Source organism: Eubalaena glacialis, chromosome 1, assembly GCF_028564815.1.
Source record: "Eubalaena glacialis isolate mEubGla1 chromosome 1, mEubGla1.1.hap2.+ XY, whole genome shotgun sequence".
Lineage (NCBI taxonomy): Eukaryota > Metazoa > Chordata > Mammalia > Artiodactyla > Balaenidae > Eubalaena > Eubalaena glacialis.
The window spans coordinates 168482492-168505223 of NC_083716.1; the positions used below are offsets into that span (position 1 = coordinate 168482492).

Below are 22732 nucleotides of genomic sequence, written 5' to 3' on the forward strand. Positions count from 1 at the left end.
TTAATTACTGTAGATTTATAATAACTCTTGAAGTCAGGTAGTATCAATCCTCTGACTTTGTTCTTCTCCTTCAGTACTGAGTTGGTTATCCTGGGTCTTTTGCTTCTCATTATAAGCTTTAGAACCAATTTGTCAATATCCACAAAATAACTTGCTGGTGTTTTGATTGGGATAGCATTGAGTCTATAGGTCAATTTGTGTAGAACTGACATCTTGACAATACTGAGTCTATCTATGAACATGGAATCTCTATTTATTTAGTTCTTCTTGATTTCTGCCATTAAAGGTTATAGTTTTCCTCTATAGATCTTATATATATTGTTAGATTTATATCTAAAAATTTCATTTTGAGGGGTGTTAATGTAATATGTTTTTAATTTAAAGTTCCCCTTTTCAATGCTGGTATACAGAAAAGCAATTGACTTTTGAGCATTAATCTTGTATCCTGCAATCTTGCTATAATTGCTTATTAGTTCCAGGAATTTTTTTTGATTCTTTCTAATTTTCTACATAAACAATCATGTCATCTGTGAACAAAGTTTTATCTCTTTTCTTCCAATCTGTACCTTTTAATTGCTTTTCTTGTCTTGTTGCATTAGCTAGGACTTCTAGTACAATGTTTAAAAGAGTGTTGAAAAGGGACATCCTTTCCTTGTTCCTGATCTTAGTGGGGAAGCTTCTAGTTTTTCACCATTAAGTATGATATCTGTGGGTTTTCTGTAGACGTTCTTTATCAAGTTGAGGAAGTTCCCCTCTATTCCTTGTTTGCTAACAGTTTTTAACATGAATGGGTGTTGAATTTTGTCAGATGCTTTTTTCTGCATCTATTGATACTATCATGTGATTTTGCTTTTTTAGCCTGTTGATGTCATGGATAACATTAATAAGTTTTCAAATGTTGAACCAGCCTTGCATACCTGGGGTAAATTCCACTTGATTGAGGTGTGTAACTCTCTTTATACATTGTTGGATTCAATTTGTTAATATTTTGTTAAAGATTTTTGTGCCTATGTTCATGAGAGATATTGGTCTGTAGTTTTCTTTTCTTGTAATGTCCTTGTCTGACTTTGGTATTAGGGTAATGTTGCCCTCATAGAATGAGTTACAAAGCATTCCCTCTGCTTCTAACTTCTGGAAGAGGTTGTAAAGAGCTGGTATAATTTCTTCCTTCGATGTTTGGTAGAATTCACCAGTTGAACCCATATGAGCCTGCTGCTTTCTGTTTTGGAAAGTTATGAGTTACTGATTCAATTTCTTAATAGATATAGGCTTATTCAGAGAGTCTATTTCTTCTTGTGTGAGTTTTGGCAGATTGTGTCTTTCAAAGAATTGGTCGATTTCACCTAGGTTGTCAAATTTATGGATATAGAGTTGCTCATAATATTCCTTTTTTATCCTTTTAATGCCCATGGGATCTGTAGTGATGTCCCTTTTTTTCATTTATGATATTAGTAACTTGTGTCTCCTCTTGTTTTTCTTAGTGAGCCTGGCTAGAGGCTTATCAATTTCATTGATATTTTCAAAGAGCCAGCTTTTAGTTTCATTGATTTTCTTTATTGATTTCCTGTCTTTAATTTCATTGATTTCTGCTCTAATTCTTATTATTTCTTTTCTTCTACTTACTTTGGATTTAATATGCTCTTCTTTTTCTAGTTTCCTAAGGTGGAAGCTTAGATTACTGATTTTAAATATTTCTTCTTTTCTAGTATGTGCATTCAGTGCTATAAATTTTCCTCTAAGCCCTGATTTCTCTTCATCTCACAAATGTATTTTCATTTTCATTTAATTTAAAATGTTAAAAAATTTTCTCTTGAGATTTCTTCTTTGACCCATGCGTTATTTAGAAGTGCATTGTTTAATCTCCAAGTATTTTGGAATTTTCTCAGCTATCTTTCTGTTCTTTATTTCTATTTAATTTCATGTGATCTGAAAGCAGACATTGTATGACTTCTTTTAAATTTGTTAAGTGTGTTTTATGGCCTAGAATGTAGTCTATCTCAGTGGATGTTCCACATGAGCTTGAGAAGAATGTGTAATCTGCCGTTGCTGTTGTTGGATGAAGTAGTCTATAGATGTCAATCATATCCAGTTGATTGATAGTGCTGTTGAGTTCAATTTTGTCCTTACTGATTTTCTGTCTGCTGGATCTGTCCATTTCTGACATAGGGGTGTTAAGAGTCTCTAACTATAACAGTAGATTCATCTATTTCTCCTTGCAGTTCTATCAGTTTTTCCCTCATATATTTTGATACTCTGTTGTTAGGTACATGCACATTAAGGATTGTTATGTCTTCTTTAGAGCTGACTTTTTTATCTTTATGTAATGTCCATTTTTATCCCTGGAAATTTTTCTTGTTCTGAAGTCTGCTCTGTGTCAAATTAATATAGCTATTCCTGCTTTCTTTTGATTAATGTTAACATGGATATCTTTCTCTATCCCTTTACTTTTAATCTATAGGTGTCTATATTTAAAGTGGGGTTTTTGTAGACAACATATACTTGGGTCTTATTTTTGAACCACTCTAAAAATATCTTTTAATTGGTGTTTAGTTCTCTAATTATTGTTATATATGTGATATATGATAACAATTATTATAATATTATAATAATAGTTATCTTTCCTCAGGGAAGAGCTTGAGCCTCTAACCCATTTCCTCTAGATACAAATTTAAAGGTAGCCTATTGTCTATTATCTATTGGGTAGCCCTGATTGAGATCCCCAGGCAAGAAAGGGACCAAGGGCTTCCCTGGCAGTGCAGTGATTAAGAATCTGCCTGCCAATGCAGGGGACACGGGTTCGAGCCCTGGTCCGGGAATATGCCACATGCCACAGAGCAACTAAGCCTGTGAACCACAACCACTGAGCCTGCACTCTAGAGCCCACAAGCCACAACGAAGAGTAGCCCCCACTTGCTGCAACTAGAAAAAGCCCATGCACAGCAACGAATACCCAATGCAGCCAAAAATAAATAAATAAAATAAATAAATTTATTTTTTTTAAAAAAAGAAAGGGATCAAGGCATCCAAACAGGGTTCACACTGAGGTAAAGGTGTGTTGGATCTAGGTTGGTGACCTAAGATTAACACAAGGGCCTAAAGCTTGGTCCACAGGGGCTGGTTTTAGTGTAGATTATGGCTGAAACCATTAGCTTCTCTGGCACAGTTTCATGCTTTGGGATCCAGAGCTGAGCACAGGATGGTGAATTAATAGACCTGTAACTCTGAATTTCTGGCTAAGGTACCACAGAAGTCATGCAGGAGATGGAGTAGCAAGAATGTTACCTAAGTGACATTCCACAGCAAAGTCACGTGGCAGTGACTGTGAACTGGTTAGATATGCTCAAATGTGCCCATTCACTCTGCTTTGAAGTATGACAGACTATTCTCGACTGAGTAAGCCCCTGAGATTCTTGGACAATGAGGGCGGATGAGGAAAAGACTTTAGGAGGGAGAAACTGGACTTCTGCTAACAAAGGCATGTGTGGTCTTGAGCAATGAATTTATACCTTGAACTTGTCAAATGACTCATATGAATTATACTTTAAAAAATGGCCAGCCATATATCACCCCTGAGAACCGGTGGTAATTGTTTTAGTTGATTTATGCATTAAGAAAACACTAAGGAAGAATCAGAGGAGGTGGACCATGAGGTGGATAGAATTTGGGGGCAAAGAAAACAGGAGGGAGAAGTGGTGTGACAGTGCCCTCTACTCACGGGGCTGACGTGCATTCCAGTGTGTGTACTTCACCGGCTCTGACTTCTGCCCTGCCGTCTTCCAAGTGTATTCTCCTGTATCATTTTGATCTTGAAGAGCTATCCAAAAATAAGTGTCCTTCGTTTTTACCACACTACTGATCAAACTGGTAATAAAAGCCTGTTCAAACCTGAAAAAGGGAAAAAAGAAATGATTATAGTAAGTTTCTGGGCAATAAAGAAATGTCTTTAAAACATAATGAGGGGGGGCTTCCCTGGTGGCGCAGTGGTTGAGAGTCTGCCTGCCAATGCAGGGGACACGGGTTCGAGCCCTGGTCTGGGAAGATCCCACATGCCGCGGAGCAACTGGGCCCGTGAGCCACAATTACTGAGCCTGCGCGTCTGGAGCCTGTGCTCCGCAACAAGAGAGGCCGCGATAGTGAGAGGCCCGCGCACCGCGATGAAGAGTGGCCCCCACTTGCCACAACTAGAGAAAGCCCTCGCACAGAAACGAAGACCCAACACAGCCATAAATAAATAAATAAATAAATAGATAAATAATAAATAAATAAAACAACGTTTAAAAAAAAAACAAAACATAATGAGGTGCACAGAATGGCACCCGTGTAAGCATTTCTCATGAATTCTTTAGAACATGGGACAGAAAAATACTCAAAGACCCTGAACGTTACTAATAAATGCCAAACGTCAGTGCAATTCCCAGAAATATATGAGTGAGGAAAATTTGATCCTCAAAGGTGGTGCTCAATTCTTTCAAGGAATAGAGTCCGGTTCCAGTTTCGGAGTGTAGGTAGTAAAGTCCAGAAAGCTAGTGATACATTTCTTGGTACAACATGTGCTCTATTGTGTAGTTAGGCCACACAGCACACACATGCTGTAATGTGCATGTGGTGGGGAGGTGGCGGTGGGGGAGGTGGAGAAGAGGGAGGGGTAGGGACACTATGCTTTTCTGAATGAGCATCTGCCGACACAGGGTTCACATGCGCCCACCCACCACACTTGCCTGGTGAGAATGGACCAGAAATCGGAGTAGCAATTTTATGTCTCCCAGATCAGTTTGTTCACAGGCACATGGAGTCATTGGCTTATTCAAATGTGTTCAAATGTGCATATTCACTGAAGATAAATTTAAAACCCTAGGAACTAATCCAAAGAAGTACACCCACTATATTCCCCAAACGGCTGAATGAATTAGTGTTCATTGACTGCTGGCAATGCTCCCTCTTCAACATGAATGCATTGAAAGCAGAATCTAGAAAATTTGTATACATGCTTCCACATGAATACCTAACAGAAACATGTATTAAGCTTTAACCAGCATTGAAATTTTAAGCTAAGTTGGAAACTATCTTGAAAAATTTACTTTCAATACATGTAAAGTTTTGAAGAAACACCTTTCAAACAGTGGTAACTTTTGGCCAGACCCGCTGAGTCATTAAGAAAGGAAACGCCTGATGAAATTATCTGGGAAACCTAAGGAGAAAGCAAATTCGACTTTTTCATCTGATTTTGGATTTTTTTCATTACCATGCGTCTTTAACTTGCTAAAGGAAGCAAAAGAAATGGGGTCATTCAAGAATAGAGGAGTCTCAAAGGAAATAGGGGAGAGAAAGAGAAAAGAACACAAAGATGCAAACTTTTTAACTGCCTTATGAACATCACTACCAACAGTTAGTTATATGAGGCATCCATGATACTCATCTTTGCAGAGCATATGCTTTAGTGAATATTTTCTGCAGATAGTCTATTGATAATCTAAATAGCACACATTTGAAATTAGAAAAGTTCTTTTTTAATCAGATTGCAGTGGCAGAACCTTACATAAACATGCTTCAAAAACAAGGTATATAAAAGTAAATACTCTCTAGATGCTGTGTAAGTTTCCTTACACTTCCACTGGTTCATGCTCGTATAACATAGGATCTGTTTTTCCTTCTCCCTTCTTAGGCAGAGTAGCATCATTATCATGCATCGCTGGTGCCTGAAACTACAATGCTAGGAGGCCAGCAAGGCACTGCACCATGGAGGCTACAGTCAGGACCACTAGTCACTGTGCTGGTTCTAAACCCAGGGGACATCACTGGTTCTTCCATTACCTTGTACTATGGCATTTATTGGATAATGGAGAGATAACGTTGTCTGTGAGCTTGGCCTCTGGTATCATTATTCATGACAACACTTTGCTTTTGTCCCCTGTTGGTTTTAGATTTATTTAGTCCACTCTGATTTGCTATTTTATAACCATTTATCATTGCTCAAAACAATACAAACCTGCTTTTTGAGTTGGCAAGTATATCTTTTAAGCAGTTACATATAATACTAATACATTAAATCCTATAACCTTCAGATAAAAACAGGACTCTAGTTTTTCCTGGTTCAGTTTAGAAGATGGCATTGTTAATAACAAAATTCAGCAACTACATCTTTTTTCTAAACCATGTACTCTAAGAAATTAACTCTGGATAACAGCATGCAATCTCTTGAGTGTCTGTTTCCAACTGATAAAGAAACAAGAGATCTTTTTATAGTCTTTATCACTCACTGTTTGGCTTCAAACACTTAAAGGGTTGTGAAAACTCTGGCTTACGGTAATAGAGCAGATGACCTTTTAAAGTCTTTTTGGGCCCTGTGTTTTAGAATTCTTCATTTGAGAATATTCCAGAGTTTCATATCTGGATTTTTTGTCTGGTTTCACTGATGTTGTTTAATTCAAATGTTATTATGATTTAAGAAACAAACAATAACCATATGTACATATTTTTATGTATTTTTTGAGGAATTCAGTAAAGTAAAAATTGTTATTCTTCAGAAAAACAAATGATAAAATATTTTGCTTATAACCTACTTATAAAATCAAAGTCTGTAGGTGAATACTTCTTAAAAATCAGAAAAAAAATTTCCCATCAATCCTTTAAAAAGGCAAGAAATCAAATGTTTATTTTCAATGTAAACAAGAAAAAAACAAATATATATTGAACTTGTATCAGTTTGAGAAGAATCTGTTGCTCATGGTGCTAAACATTAAATTTTAATTAAAAAAATGCAATTTGAAGATAGCAATGCTTATTTTTTGGCATACTTGACACATTTTTTCATTTCAAAGTAAATATTTTATATTTCAAAAATGCACACTTTGAAAAAGGTATTTTATGCTTAAATCTCTAATTGAACATTATATTTCTTCATCAGTTTAGCCAGTGACATATGTAGCTGAAAAAAAAAAAGATGTTTCTTGTCTGTGAATAACACAGTAGTTAGCAGAAATCAGTAATTAATGACTGTGTTTGTGGTACCTAAAACCAGAGATTGAAAAAATGTAATGCATTGGAAGTAGCTTCACTAGAGAGCCATTTCAACTTAAACAATATGTATATGTATGTGTATATATATGTATATATATATATACATATATATACACATACATGATTTGGTTAGGAGGGACTCAGCTTTGAGCTGAGTAAGTGCAATTGTATTTCTCCCAATAAAACACTTGTTAGCACTTTTGATACCATTTTCAAATAACTAACTCTATTGCTGAACTAATATTAAAATGATAAATTTCTTTCTTTTAAATAAAGAATGGCAATAGAATATCAGTAGTTTTCAAATGGGAGACATGTCATGTCCACTATTGCAAGAAGTTTCTGATGGTATTCCTCAAGAACTAGAAATGTTAAGTTTTTGGATATTGTTTCTTTCAAAAGATGAGAAGAAAAATATAGAATTAGAAAATACATCTAATATGTACACAGGAAATAAACCTGGAAGAGCAATCCAAACTGTTAGTGGCAGTTACCTTTGGGAAGGGAAGAGAGATTGGCTGGGAGGGGGCAAGAGTAAAGGTAAGGGGGCACTTTCACTTTTTAGTTGATATTCTTCTGGCTTGCTTGAATTTATACCAATGAGAATGTTTCTATTGTGTAAGTTTAAAAAGGGTAACCAAAATGTGTTTTTAAAAAGAAAGTTAACTGCATTCTACCAAAAAAATAAAAACTGTTAGAATTAATAAATGAATTCAGCAAGTGGAGGATACAAAGTCAACACACAAAAATCAGTTGCATTTTTATATACTAACAATGAACAATCTGAAAAGGAAAATAATTCCATTTACAATAGCATCAAAAATAATAAAGTACTGGGGAACGAACTTGACCAAGGAGGCAAAAGACTTGTACATTGAAAACTAGAAAACATTGCTGAAAGAAATTAAAGAAGACACAAATAGTCCATCGACAGATGAATGGATAAAGAAGATATGGCACATATGTACAATGGAATATTACTCAGCTATATAAAGAAACAAAATTGAGTTATTTGTAGTGAGGTGGATGGACCTAGAGTCTGTCATACAGAGTGAAGTAAGTCAGAAAGAGAATAACAAGTACCGTATGCTAACACATATATATGGAATCTAAAAAAAAAAAAAGGTTCTGATGAACCTGGGGCAAGACTGGAATAAAGACGCAGATGTAGAGAATGGACTTGAGGACACAGGGAGGGGGAAGGGTAAGCTGGGACAAAGTGAGAGAGTAGCATTGACATATATACACTACCAAATGTAAAGTAGATAGCTAGTAGGAAGCAGCTGCATAGCACATGGAGATCAGCTCGGTGCTTTGTGGCCACCTAGAGGGGTGGGATAGGGACAGTGGGAGTGAGACGCAAGAGGGAGGGGATATGGGGATATATGTATACATACAGCTGATTCACTTTGTTATACAGCAGAAACTAACACAACATTGTAAAGCAACTATACTCCAATAAAGATGTTAAAAAAAAAAAAAGAAATTAAAGAAGCCACAAATAAATGGAAAGACATCCCATATTCATGGATTGGAAGATTTATTGTTAAAATGTCCATACTATCCAAAGTGATCTACAGACTGAATGCAATCCCTGTCAAAATCCCGGTGATTTTTTTTTTGCAGAAGTAGAAAAATTCATCTTAAAATTCATATGGAATTTCAAGACATCCTGAATAGCAAAAACAAGCATGAAAAACAAGAACAAAGTTGGAGGCCTCACACTTCTTGATTTCAAAACTTACTAAAAAGTACAGTAATCTAAACAGTGTGATACTGGCATAAAGACAGACATATAGACCAATGGAATAGAATAGAGAACTCAGAAATAAACCATTGCATATATGGTCAAATGATTTTCCACAAGGGTGCCAAGACCATTCAATGAGGAAAGGACAGTCTTTTCAATAATAACGTTGTGAAAAGTGAGTATCCACCTACAAAAGAATGCAGCTGGACTCTTACCCTACACCATTTACAAAAATTAACACAAAGTGGATCAAAGACCTAAACATATGAGCTAAAACTGTAACACTCTTAGAAGAAAACATAGGGGAAATTTTTCACGGCATTGAATGTGGCAGTGATTTCTTGGATAAAACACCAAAAGCACTGGCAAAAAAATAAAAAGGATAAATTGGACTTAATCAAAATTTAAAACTTTTGCACATCAAAGGACACTATCAACAGAGTGAAAGGCAACCCACGAATAGGAGATAGTATTTGCAAATTATGTATCTGATAAACAATTAATATCCAGAATATATAAAGGACTCCTACAACTCAATGACAGAAAACAAACACTTCTGTTCAGAAACGGGTAAAAGGGCTTCCCTGGTGGCGCAGTGGTTGAGAATCTGCCTGCCAATGCAGGGGACACGGGTTCGAGCCCTGGTCTGGGAAGATCCCACATGCCGCGGAGCAACTAGGCCCGTGAGCCACAATTTACTGAGCCTGCGCGTCTGGAGTCTTGTGCTCTGCAACAAGAGAGGCCATGACAGTGAGAGGCCGGCGCACCGCGATGAAGAGTGGCCCCCACTTGCCGCAACTGGAGAAAGCCCTCGCACAGAAACGAAGACCCAACACAGCCATAAATAAATAAATAAATAAACCCAAAAAAGTTTAAAAAAAAAAAAAAAAAACGGGTAAAAGACTTGAATAGACATTTCTCCAAAGGAGATATAAAGATGCCAATAAGCACATGAAAAGATGCTCAGCATCACTAATCATTAGGAAAATGCAAATCAAAACCACAGTGAGATACCACGTCACATCCATAGGATGGCTATTATGTAAAAACAGAAAATAAGCAAGTGTTGGCTAGGAGGTGGAGGAATTGGAGCCCTTGTGCACTACTGGTGGGAATGTAAAATGTTGTAGCTCCTATGGCAACCAGTATGGCTGTTCCTCAAAAAATTAAAAAGAGAATTATTATATGATCCAGAAATTCCACTTCTGGGTATAGTACCCAAAATAATTAAAAGCAGGAACTTGAAAGATATTTGGATATTCATATTCATAGCAGCATTATTCACAATATCCAAAAGGCAGAAATATCTTGTGTCTATCAATAGATGAATGGATAAACAAAATGTAGTATATCCATACTATGGAATATTATTCAGCCTTAAAAAGGAAGGACATTCTGACACATGCTACAACATGGATTAACCTAGAGGACATCAGGATAAGTGAAATAAACCGGGCACAATAGACAACTACTGTATGATTCTAGTTATAAGGTAACTATAGTAGTCAACTTCACAGACACAGAAAGTAGAATGGTGGTTGCCAAAAGCTGGGAGCAAGGGAAATGGGGAGTTAGTGTTTAGTAGATACAGAATTTCAGTTTGGGAAGATGAAAAATATTTTGGAGCTGGATGGTGGTGATGGTTGTACAATAATATGAATGTACTTAATGCCACTGGACTGTACACTTAAAATGGTTAAAATGATAATTTTGCTATGTATTATATTTTGCCACAATATTAAAAAGTTAACTGTAAAAGTGTTTGGGGGATATGGTTGCAAGAAAATGGCAGAGCTATAAAACTGCTTGCAAATAATGCACATTTAAACTTAGGAAAAAATGAGATATTGCAGCATTTCTCATTTTGGGAAAAATTCTCAAAATCGAATGTCATTTGGATTATTTTGTACAAATATTCCAAGGCTGATTGATTCAAGGTTTAGATATACATGCATTTAGACAATTATCCATGGTAACTTTGGAACTCAAGTTTTGCATTCGTGCTCTGTCTGAAAGCAGGTGGCCAGGCCTAACAAAATTTTCTAACAGCAAGCAAATAGAATTCTGTTATTTGGCAATAAGGGTTTGTTTTTCTTCCCTCTCTCTTCCACAAAGTGTTGAAAGTCCTAGACCAGGAGCAGTTGCCCGATAACAAAAGAAGTACGTAATTTGTAGCAGGTGGTTCTAATTGTGCCCATCAAATCTGTTGCTCAGTTGTGCGGAAGAGTAGAAAATCAATTAGCAACTACAAGCTTGGGTACTGGTGAGTGACAGGAGTGTCTTAACTCAAACAGGAAATCAGTAATGGAAGAAAATGATTAGCAAGGCTGCTAGTGGATACTCCTGGATCTGAGGAGACTGTCCATCTACTGCCCAACCTTCTCAGACAAAAGATGCTGTTGAAAAATACTCAAATGTGAATTGTCACTCAAAGAACAGTATGCCATGGGTCTTTGTTTCTTATCTGATAAGGTCCGAATGAATAAAAATCAAGAGCTTAGGACACTTCCTGTCTTCAACTTGTATGTCTCATTTTTGAGTCATTGCTCTGGATGCAGACATGTTTGCAAGGCAGTGTTCATGCATGTTAACTGCCTGGGAGAGCTGCCTCACTGGGACTAACATGTAGTACTCCGGGGCTTGACTGGTGACTGAGTAGCATGTCAGCGAAAGGTCACCTGGGGGGCCTAGGAGGTCGAGGAGGGGATGAAAACAAATTTATCCAAGCTATAGATCTGCTTTAGAGTTGGACTACACATCAGCTTTGGCTACTGAATACAGTTTATAAAAAAAATTTATAGTATTCACAGCACACTCTCGTGTTCAGTTTTCGGGGAAATGAAACATAGTAGGTTTTTTTTCTAGACACTTTCTATCATTTGCATGCGGTCCCCAAAGGATTCTTAGAAAATGAAGTGTTTGAACTCTAACAGGTTTCTGCCTTACTTGGGTCACTTTGGCACTATGAGTTATCTGTAATGTCACTTTGAGTTTATCCATTTATTGTGTTATTCCACTTTCTTCACTTGTTTCATGCGTTTATGTTCTATCTCTTTAGCTGCTGGCCTGCCAGTGGCACCTGGGCAACTGCACTATGCCTTTTATTTTTATTTATTTTTTTGTACAGCATGCCAGTGTTTAATATGATGCCTCTCACAGTGTAGATATTCAATAAATAATTTTCTAATAAACTTTTTTTTTTTTAATTTATTTTTTGGCTGCTTTGGGTCTTCGTTGCTGCACGCGGGCTTTCTCTAGTTGCGGCGAGCAGGGGCTACTGTTTGTTGCGGTGCGCGGGCTTCTCATCGCGGTGGCTCTTCTTGTTGTGGAGCATGGGCCCTAGAGCGCACAGGCTTCAGTAGTTGTGGCGTGTGGGCTCAGTAGTTGTGGCTCGTGGGCTCTAGAGCACAGGCTCAGTAGTTGTGGCACACGGGCTTAGTTGCTCTGCGGCATGTGGGATCTTCCTGGACCAGGACTCGAACCTGTGTCCCGTGCATTGGCAGGTGGATTCTCAGCCACTGCTCCACCAGGGAAGTCCCTCTAATAAACTCTTGACTGTTGATTTTTGCATAGTCAGATAACATATGAAAAGTAGTTAACACAGTGCCAGGTATGTGATAGACACTCAATGAATATTACACACAAAAAAAGAAAGAATAAGATGTAAAAACAGGTGAAATAATTAGACCTTTTTCTTCAGTGAAAACCATTATAATTAATGAAAGAGCATAGCTTCATTGGTCAAGATCCTGAATAAAGTCCAATGTTGACTCACTGACTGGAGGACTTCTAGCCCAAGGTACTCTCGAAAACTTGTGGGTGGGTGAACAAGGCTGAGGATAAAGGCTTTCTTCTGGCTGGTAGCTATTCTGGGAAGGAGAGAGGAGAACTAAAAACAACACTGAGATACATCAGAAGTGGTGCTGTGCCCCGAAGAAAGGGTTTCTTGAGCATAAAATATTTCACCTGGCAATTTATTTTGCCAAATGCGGTCAATCTATCCCTCTGTGTGTGTGTGTGTGTGTGTGTGTGTGCATTCCTGTGCATTGTTTGGAGGAAAGACTGGGACAGAAGGTAAGAGGTAAGAGGAGGAAGGAAATACTGGCGGCTTTGAACGTTGACTTCCCATGTGGGGAGAGCAGAGAAAGCACACAGAATTCCTCCTACACGTTAGACCTGCATGTGAAGGGGTCTCTAGATAAAACCATAGCACCAGTTGTCCTGCTTCCTGGTCTTCAACAGATATTTTTAAAGGCAATGACCTCGGTAAAAAGGCAAGCGACTTGCTTTGTGGGTATAGTTTTCCACGGAACCACTGAAGAGTTCTACCTTGCTTCTGTCTTCAGCCTGGAGCAGTCTGTCTCCCAGCTCTCACTGTCCTCCTGGCATTGATAGTGACACTGAGGTCTCTTCTGATGTTGGTACTTTTACCCCTTGCTACACATCTGTAACATGTTGCAAATTGTATGGAGTGTAAAAAGGGCACAGTTTCTCTGTTTGTATGTACAGATACCTGTGCATAGAGAAATCTAAATCTAAACAAATTTAGACCTAAGAAGCAATGGGGAAGCATTTGAAAATCCTCCACAGTTTAGTTTTACTTACTTTTGTTCTAAAAAAACTCCACATGACTCATACACATTACATTTAAAAAACACTTCATATTTAAATAACATATTTCTTTTCTATTACAAGGACTCAGATAAAATATCATTACAACTGAATATATTAGCAAAGCTAGATAATTAAGAAATCTTTATGGAAAATAAAAGACATCTTAAATTTTACTATTTGTTACTCAAAAATCAATTTAAAATGAACATTGTATGGTTTAAATTCATCTAAATCAATAATTTAAATAACTTAATACTCTGTTGTACAGTACACTTTAGATTTTCACTAGTTACTGATTGTGGCTAGATTTTATCATTCTAAGAGCCCTCACGGCAAAAAAGCACTGCATGTTTCTGATAGAAAATTTCTATTTTACCTGTTTGTAATGGTTACAAGTGCAGGAGGACAGTAGTAACCACTGGAGGCGTGGTCAAAGCTTCGAAGGACGGTGTCAATTTTGTAACAGAATCCACCATGTCTCTCCCATCCCTTAAACAAGGAAAATGAAAATTAAGGACCCAGTCTGATTTAGTTAAATAGTAAAATATATATATTTTTGGTGTAATCTCATTTACCACTTTCTTCTCTGACCCACTCAAAACTCAAAACTTGAATGTTTGTCTTGATATACTTATATTTATTCTACCTGCCATTAGCTACAGCCACTTCTACATTTATTTAATTAATTCTTAAAACCTAGATGTTTTAACTAATTTAAAATCTTTAAGCCCAAAACCTTAAAAGCAAATTTTAAAAAAGGGACATTCACTCAAGATCTCTCCTTCTCTCCTTTCCTCTTTCTCTCTCTCTCTCTCACTCTCTCTCTCTCTCTCTCTCTCTCTCTCCCCTTCTCTCTCTCTCTGTTCAGACTTATAAGATTTACTGTAAATGGTTCCTATGGGATGGTAAAAATCGAACGTGTTGGCTTTAAGGACAGAATGCGTGGGTTTGAATCCTGGCTCCACCATCATGTGACCTTATTTAATCGCTCCGTGTCTTAGTTTTCCCCTCTGTAAATATGGATAATAATAGTATTCATGGGGTTGTTCTGAGAATCAAGGGGAGAAAATGCAGGCAGAGACCCTAGAATAGAGCCAGGAACTCCGTATGAGCAAAGAGGACATAAGTATCTAGGTAACAGTGTACTGTTTTTTTTTTTTAAGGGTCTTTCATACTGCTTATTTCATGTTATCCCACTGAGATTAGGGACTTAGATAATCTTAAGTCAGAGACTAGTGGATAAACTGGCCTGGAACCTAATTTTGGTGCAATCCAGAATGGTTTTGTCTGGATCATCAAGCTTCCAAATAGAGATTGGCTAATATATATATATATATATTTTTTGGTAAAGATTATTCCCAAGTCAACTGGCTAGCCTTTTAGAGAGAAAGCAAACAAGCTTTGGCACCTAGACAAAAAATGACAAACATGTATGGCTAAGCCCTGGGAGAAAAGAAGGGTGGCTCTATTCTTTAAAATCATACGGTACAGGAGACATGGGTTCATTAGTCTTCTATATTTCAACTGAGTTATTTTAGTTCTTTCTCTTCCAATATTATAAAATCACATCACTTCTATCAGTCTATTTTTATGTATTCACCAGTTTTAAAATACACTTCATTTTGTGTCATGCCAATACTTGCCAGATTTTGATCAGATATAAAATGATTTCTGCTATACTACTCAGAAAATGTCTCAACCTTGCAGTAAATTAGAGAAAAATCTTATTTTAGAAGTAAGCTATTTTAGTTCAAAACATTATTAAATGAGGCGTGGATCACAGGAGCACCACATCCAGCCTGCCAGGATGTGCTCTGAATTCACACCCTTAACTTCTCTCCCCAAGCTTATCTGTGTGAGTAATTGACAGTGTCAGCCAGAACCCCTCCGTGGGTCACTCCAGAGGGGGCAGGGAGGTTAGACTGCTTTTGTATTTGGAAGGACAGGAGGAGGAAGGCTGACAATTTGACCTTTCTGACAAAGTACTCCTTCTTCATTAGTGGTTTTTAGATCATAGGCTGCTTAGCAAAACAAAAAACCCAAGAACTTGAACAGGCTCAAGGAAAGGGGGGGAAATGTGGCATAGTAATAACCGGAAAACAAAGACTCTACTATAAGCCTTTGTCCGCACAATGAAAACGGGAAGAATAATTGATTGTATTTGTGAATATCCTTTGTACATGAGATGCCATTTCATTTTACATGAAGTCATGATGGTGACAGTACTGAAAGGATTGCTCATATTATCCAGTCCCCCAAAAGTGACTCAGATGGAAATAAAATTTTAAAAAATTTCTGCTTTGAAATTATCCAGACTTATTTTATAAGTTGGTTTTGCATGTGCAGACTGTTTAGAGAATTGCACTGAAGCAGATGGCTAAAAGAAAGGAAACTTTCGAAACCATATTCATAGATGCATAAAGAAATTAATGGAATTTCGCCATGAGAGTAAAGAACTGGCTCTGAACCCAGAATCCTTAAATATTGATAAGGCTGGTCAGAAAGAGGGAAGCAGTATACAAAAGTTTAGATAGAACATCAGTTGTTTCTGCTGTATAAGAAGTTAATTACTCTTTCAACACAAATAAAAAATGTTGAGTTGCCTTAGATTAGATCAGTGATCAGTAATAACTAATTCAGGAATTGTAATCATTAGGTAAAACGTCTGGTCACATGTCAGCTATGGCACATGTATTGTTCAGCTAAAGTGTGAAGAGTAACTAATATGCTTACACATTGATGAATGAATCAAATGCAGTTTCTGAAGAGAGGGGTTATCATTTAATTGGAACATAAGTAACTGGATTAGAAGAGAAAATAATTAAAAGAGAATTGCATAAAAACCAGATTTGTGAACATTTTGAGACACACACAGCATAAAAATGTCCAGTAGTTAAATCCAAAATTTTTAGGTGTGTGTGTGATAAGAGAGAGAGAGAGAGAGAGAGGGAATGCATGTGCTAAGGACACTGATAGATAAATTTTTTGTAACACTGCAGAATATTGAATGTATTTTAAGAAATTTAAGACAGATTATTTTCTACCTTTAAAGTTTAAACCTAAAGTAAATATGTTTTTTATTATTTTTAGTACTGAAAATAGTACTTCAAGTACCAAAAATAGTTTATTACTTAAAATACAAAGTATTTTTATTATCCCTTTCCTAAATAATAAATGTGTTGCAAACATGCACTTCTCTTTGTTATTGTATTTTATTCAAATATTCAAGTTTAAGAAAAGTGAAAAGGAAAACACGACTCTGGGTGCAGAAGGTCACTCTCTGACTCAAAGGAATGCATTTGCTTTCACTCTGACAGTCTTCATTGGAAGACAATGAAAACCGCGTGTGAGACAGTGTATCACATGATAGGCATTGTTTATACAGATGGTATAACAGGATCATTTACATTTCTTATCTCAAAAGAAAACTAGTCTTGGGTGGGAGTAGATGGTAAGACAACAATCCTTCGCTGAGCTGTAAATCTTTCATGTGCCCCTAGCTGATAATTGTTTGGTTTGTTACAATAGCCCACTCAGAAAAAAAAGAAGGGAAGGGAAGAAGAAAGGAAGGGAAGGAGGGGAAAGAGAGAGAGGAGGGAGCCAAGGCAGGAAAGAGAGGGAGAGAGATACACTTTAATTTGATGGTGGATAAATCAGTCTGGTTATGAAGTCCCTCCAATGTTCACAGCTCTTACCTTTTGGCAACCTGATTCAGTGTCAGAAAGGACATGGCCTGTTTTCTTACAAACGTAAAAAAGTGTTTCTTTGCAATTTTTAACTTTCCAGTGTCCCTCCTAAGAGGAAAAATATTACAAGATGAATGAATACACTTCATTATTGATGCTGATAGTCAAAGTCAATAATTCTGAATTAAAATATGATTAATGCATGTTTCAAGGGGGGGTAATGTGTCAGGATCTTGTGTTGTTAGAAAAGGTTGATTCTCTACATATGAGTGGGAGGTCTGGCTTTACGTTAAACTTCTCTCAATACTTTTTAAAAGATGGGATAAGTAGTGATTCTCAATCTTTAGTGTGCACTGGAATCACCCGGAGGGGTTACTAAAACACAGTTGATTGGGATCCGTGTGTCTCATTCAGTAAGTCAGGTGGGACCTGAGAATTTGCATTTCTAACAAGTTTTTAGGTGATGTGAATGCTGCTGGTCTGGGGGCCACACTTTGAGAACCACTTATATGAAACTATTCCCCTGACCAAGTGAGAATGCTGCTGCTTCTCTCCGATCACTTCTAGGTGTTAAATTGAATGCTTCACTGCTTGCCTGATGCTGTATAAACCTGATGCTGGGGAAATGCCTGGAAAGCACCATGAATCACCCAAGATAACATTATCATAGCTGAACTTCATGTTCAACCCCCAGTACCCTTCTTCATCACGAATTCTCCAAAGCCCCACTCCATTTCCTCTTTATATGACAGGCAGATACCTTCATGTCTTCTCCTAGTTCTAATGAAGGCTGTTCTCATATCCTTCATTAATGATGAAATACAATAACTGCTAACTGATTAAAATTTTATCCTCCCAAAGGATTTTTTATTTTAACACAAATCAGACCTTTAGGCTAAAACCACACAATTCAAATTTTCACACAATTCAAATTCAAAATTTAGGTATCTCAGGCATGCAGGGTTTTAGGTGAGTAGAGAGCTCTTCCATGACCCTCAGAAACATACTATGTAGGAGGCTGACACCTTCACCTGTAAGAGCAGCCTTGTAGCCCATCCCCATGGAGTCCCCAGCAAACCATCCAGTTATAGGATATTGTCAGGCACACTGTAGTTGCTTAGTAGCTATTGGATGGACAGATGAATGAATAGTTACCAATCTCTCAGATTCAAATTGAGGTATCGACCATGTTTAGATAACTAGTTAATTATAATAATTACATTCGTATTGAGTTCAACTTCAGGGGAATAAGTGTTACTTTTTATGCATCTACTATTTAAGGAGCTACTGAGTTGCTAAAAAGGGGCCACAAAATACCACACTTACAGCAGCACTGTCCTAACACATCCAATAATATTAATACCTATCCTCACTCTCTTAAAAACAATTTCTCTGTCCAAATGTTGGCTCCTGCTTTGTGAATATGCTAAGTGAAATACCCATGTCTGTCAAATAAAAAAGGAGAATGTCAATAGGAAACTAAGGTCACCTTAATTATATCAAAACTGGTCTCTCTGCTTCCACTCTCTTCTCTCCAATCAATTCTCTATGTAGCAGCAACAGTTGCTCTTAAAATGTAAATCAGATCATGCTTTTGTCTCCTGGAAGCCCTTTAGTGGGTCCTATCCCAGGCCTATAAGCCTCACATTTTTGCATTCTTCCTGCCCCATCTCCTACCACCTTTCACCGTCCATACCTCCACACCACCCTGGTCTCCTTTTTGATTATCAGACATGGCAAGCCTTGGCCTGCCTTTGGGCAGCTGCCCCCTGCCTGGAATGTTCTCCTGCTCTTCAAGAGATTTTTTTTTTCTTCAAGTCCCAGCTTAAATGTCACCTCTTCAGAGAGCCCTCCTTGACTGTCTTGTCTGAAGTAGCTGTCCCAACCCAAGTTTCTCACCATCTTGAACCTATGTCCTCAGAGCTATCATCACAACTATAATTACCATGTGTTTTTAGTGTGTATATGTTTTACTGCTTAGCGTGGAAGCCCCAGGAGGAGCAGGCACTGTGCCTGTCTTGGTCTCTGCCACAGCCCAAGTCCCTGGCACAGGTGGCCCTCAGTACAAGTCCAGCAAAGTGAGCATTGAACAAATGAATCAACTTACAGATTGCTCTGCTGAGACACATAGCTGGCTTCTATTTGGAAAAATTTGGGGCTCAAGTGTGTGCCAATTAGTAAAGATGACTGAGGAGCCATCAGACCATTCAAAGGAAACTGGAATTTTATTGTTGCTCAAACCAATCCATGTTTCTGATGCATTTTCTGCAAGAGATAAACGTAAATTACTTACAAGAATCATAGTATCTGCAAAGGCGATAACACAGAGGGGCTATTACCAATATATACCACTTTGTATGTGATTTCTTCTTTGTTTCTTCTTGGAATGAAACCTGTTTGAGTTTTGGTATAAAATACCTGCTTAAACCTTTCCCCCCTTAATCTATCCAGAGCTGCTCAATATAGGCCTTATAAGTGAGGCAGAGTGTCAGTGAAAGCCAGGGCAAGGACAAAGCAAGTCAGATTGCTGGGACTCTAGTTAGTTCGTGCTACAGTATGGAAAGTAGATCTGAAAAGTCTGGTTTTTCTTCTACCTCTATAAAGGAAAAATAGGAAGGTCAATCGAATTAAGAAAAGGCACTTAGAAAAAAAACTTTTGATGACGTCTAGCTTTACTTTTTTTTCTTTTGGCTAGGAAAAAAAAAGGAGCAGAAATTCTTAGAAGCATTGAATAGGAGCAGTGGGGTTGCTGGAAAAGTAAATAAAATAAAGCTTGCCAGTCTAGGTAGGGCGAAAAAACCCTCAATGGCTGGGAGAGTGTTCCAGTGCCCCGCTGACACAGCGGCAGCCACAGGATTCTTTCAATCCCAAATGTGAAGGGTGAGGAACAATGACAGAAGGAGTTTTGTTTTCACTCCAAACTAAAACCTAACATTGAAATAGAGTAGACGCTGGATTTTTCCACTAAAAAAAGATTTAATCTCAGTCAATGATTTCAATATTTTCCAGCAGAATTCTATGTCCATATATGACATAGGTAGGGGCAGATCTGCTCTGGTGGGTAAAGCAGGGTGGAGGCCTCAGAGCTTGGAACCCCTGAATATGCTACACAGCTTGAAAAACACCACACCAAATAAATTACCCATTTTGACTGGCTAAAGTTATTTAAATCTAATCATTTTTGTAAGGAATTTCCTTTATTGCTTGGATTACATGGTTGCAGCACATTACTGCTATCTAGTGCCCATTATGCTAAATTACAGGTTCAGGTTTTTCAAATTAGAAGTTTTAGGAAATGACCTTTCCCCCTTAAAAAAAAACCCCAAAAATGAAAACATCTAATATATCTGGAATCTATGAGATGTTACAAAGTTTCTGAATATGTATTTTGTAAAAATTCAGTGAATTTTCACTCCTGGATATTATTTGAAATTTCAGATACATGTGCCATAAAGAATCAATTTTAAATAGCTTAATTTCTTTTCAACTTCACTAATAAAGAGAGTTACTACATTATATTTCATACTTCTTGAACCAAAGACACTTGGCACTCACCATCTCCAAGGAGGGTTACAAGAAACTCCACTTCTGCTAACGAATTTATGTCTATTAATGCACTGTTATTGGACTGGCAAGAATGCAAAGCTTCATTCCAGGTCTTTTTTTCTTTCTGAAGTTGATAGCAATTACGATTGTGGGGATTCCAGCCAGGCTCACAGTGGGTAGCATAATATTTCCAAGCATCATTTTCTTTTTGAACCAACAAAAAACGAAGTTATTTTCCACAATTGTTTTAACATTACTTATTACCCCAATATAAATCACCATTAATATATGATTATTTTTTAAATTTGAAAAACAGAAGCATATGGCACAATAAGATATAGATCATAGCATTCTAGATCTTCAGACTTGAAAAGGATCCCATCTATGATCTGGATCTAGGATCTAATGGATCTCAGTGCTTCATTTTCCAGATGAGCTATCTAAGGCACAAAGAGGTTAAGGAGACTTGATAAAGGTGGTACAACCAAAGTGAGAGTCAGGGCTAGATATAAAATTTAGCATTTAGAGCTATCCATTTAAAAAAACCTTTTTACACTAAAAAAGGAGTATTATGGAACACAATTTAAATGCTTTTTGAAGGATTTTATATACAGTAGTAGGTGGGGGGTGGTAGATAGTTATTCTCAGCTGAAAAGAATCTGAAATTCTGGCCACTTTCTCTAGAGCAGAGATGATAGCTTTTATTTTGGGGGTCAGGCTGAGTGCCTCTGATGTCCCTCTGGGTTCATATGGACTCTGGGTTCGACTTACAGCAAAATAATGCCACGATGCTTTGACACTGGCAGGGAAGACAGCTGTGTGCATGCCAACTTTGGCTCTCCTCTTCCAGGAGCTTGCCCCCAGCCTGATGACAGCATTTTTACTTTATTTTATTAACCACAACTGGGTGCCTCCCTTAAGCACTAACTTAGTTAGAAACAACTTCACTGCTAATTTGGGAAACAACACATTCTTTTAAAATTGCTTCTAGGACTCTGACAGCTATTAGATTCACAGTGGATGAATGTTAGAAAATTTAGATAGATAGATAATATCAACCTAAAAACACAGTCACAGAACCCCTTTAAAAAATGAACCCTAAACTTCACTCTAGAGGTAAGATAAAAAGATAAAAGAGGAACTTCTCTGATTGACGCAAGGGTGGAGATAAGGAAGGAACCTGGGGACCCTGGATGCACAGTTGGAAGACACTGGACTAGATCATCAAAAGTATTTGTTGGACTTGAAACAACAGCAAATAATCCAAACAAAGTTAGCTTAGCTGCCATCATTTCTGGTCTTCTGACCTCAATTAATAGATCAGGAGAGCAAATAAAATTGAAGAAAAGAAGGATAGCAGGAGGCAGTGCAGGAGGGCATAAGAAAAAACAATGAAGACAGAAGAAATTGAGGCAGGAAAATGAAAGGAAAAGAGGGAGGGACAGGACAATAACAGTGATAGCAATGTCAGCACATTCTTGACATAATGAAAAAATCTCTACGTAAAAAAATGATGATATGCTTCTTCTCACCCCCATATTCTACAATATCTTTAGGCTTAGCTACTTAAAGGAAAATAAAAGTTAAAGCTTAATTGTAAGAGGGTGTGGAGAAAAGGGAACCCTCCTACACTGTTGGCAGGAACGTAAATTGGTACAACCATTATAGAGAACAGTAAGGAGGTTCCTTAAAAAGCTGAAAATAGAGTTAACATATGATCCTGCAATCCCACTCCTGAAAACTCCAGAAAAGATGAAAACTCTAATTCAAAAAGATACATGCATCCCAATGTTCATAGCAGCACTATTTACAGTAGCCAAGATATGGAAGCAACCTAAATGTCCATCGACACATGAATGGATAAAGAAGATGTGGTACATATATACAATGGAGTACTACTCAGCCATAAAAAAGAATGAGATAATGCCATTTGTAGCAACATGAATGGACCTAGAGATTATCATACTAAATGAAGTAAGTCAGACAAAGGCAAGTATCATATGATATCACTTATATGTGGAATCTAAAAAAATGATACAAATGAACTTATTTATTAAAGAGAAATAGACTCACAGACATTGAAAACAAACTTATGGGTATCAAAGGAGAAAGGGGGGGA

General features: G+C 37.3%; 1 protein-coding gene across 1 annotated transcript in view; it reads right to left on the reverse strand.

Annotated features, from left to right (window-relative positions):
* Window positions 1-22732, reverse strand: part of PLA2R1 (phospholipase A2 receptor 1) — a 118509-nt gene that overhangs the window by 59795 nt on the left and 35982 nt on the right. Inside the window, exons 7-11 of the mRNA XM_061184414.1 lie at window positions 20623-20817; window positions 19175-19332; window positions 17077-17175; window positions 13758-13870; window positions 3716-3885 (exon numbers count right to left, since the gene is read on the reverse strand). Coding sequence (XP_061040397.1) covers window positions 3716-3885; window positions 13758-13870; window positions 17077-17175; window positions 19175-19332; window positions 20623-20817 — 735 coding nt within the window. The remainder of the gene's footprint in view (window positions 1-3715; window positions 3886-13757; window positions 13871-17076; window positions 17176-19174; window positions 19333-20622; window positions 20818-22732) is intronic.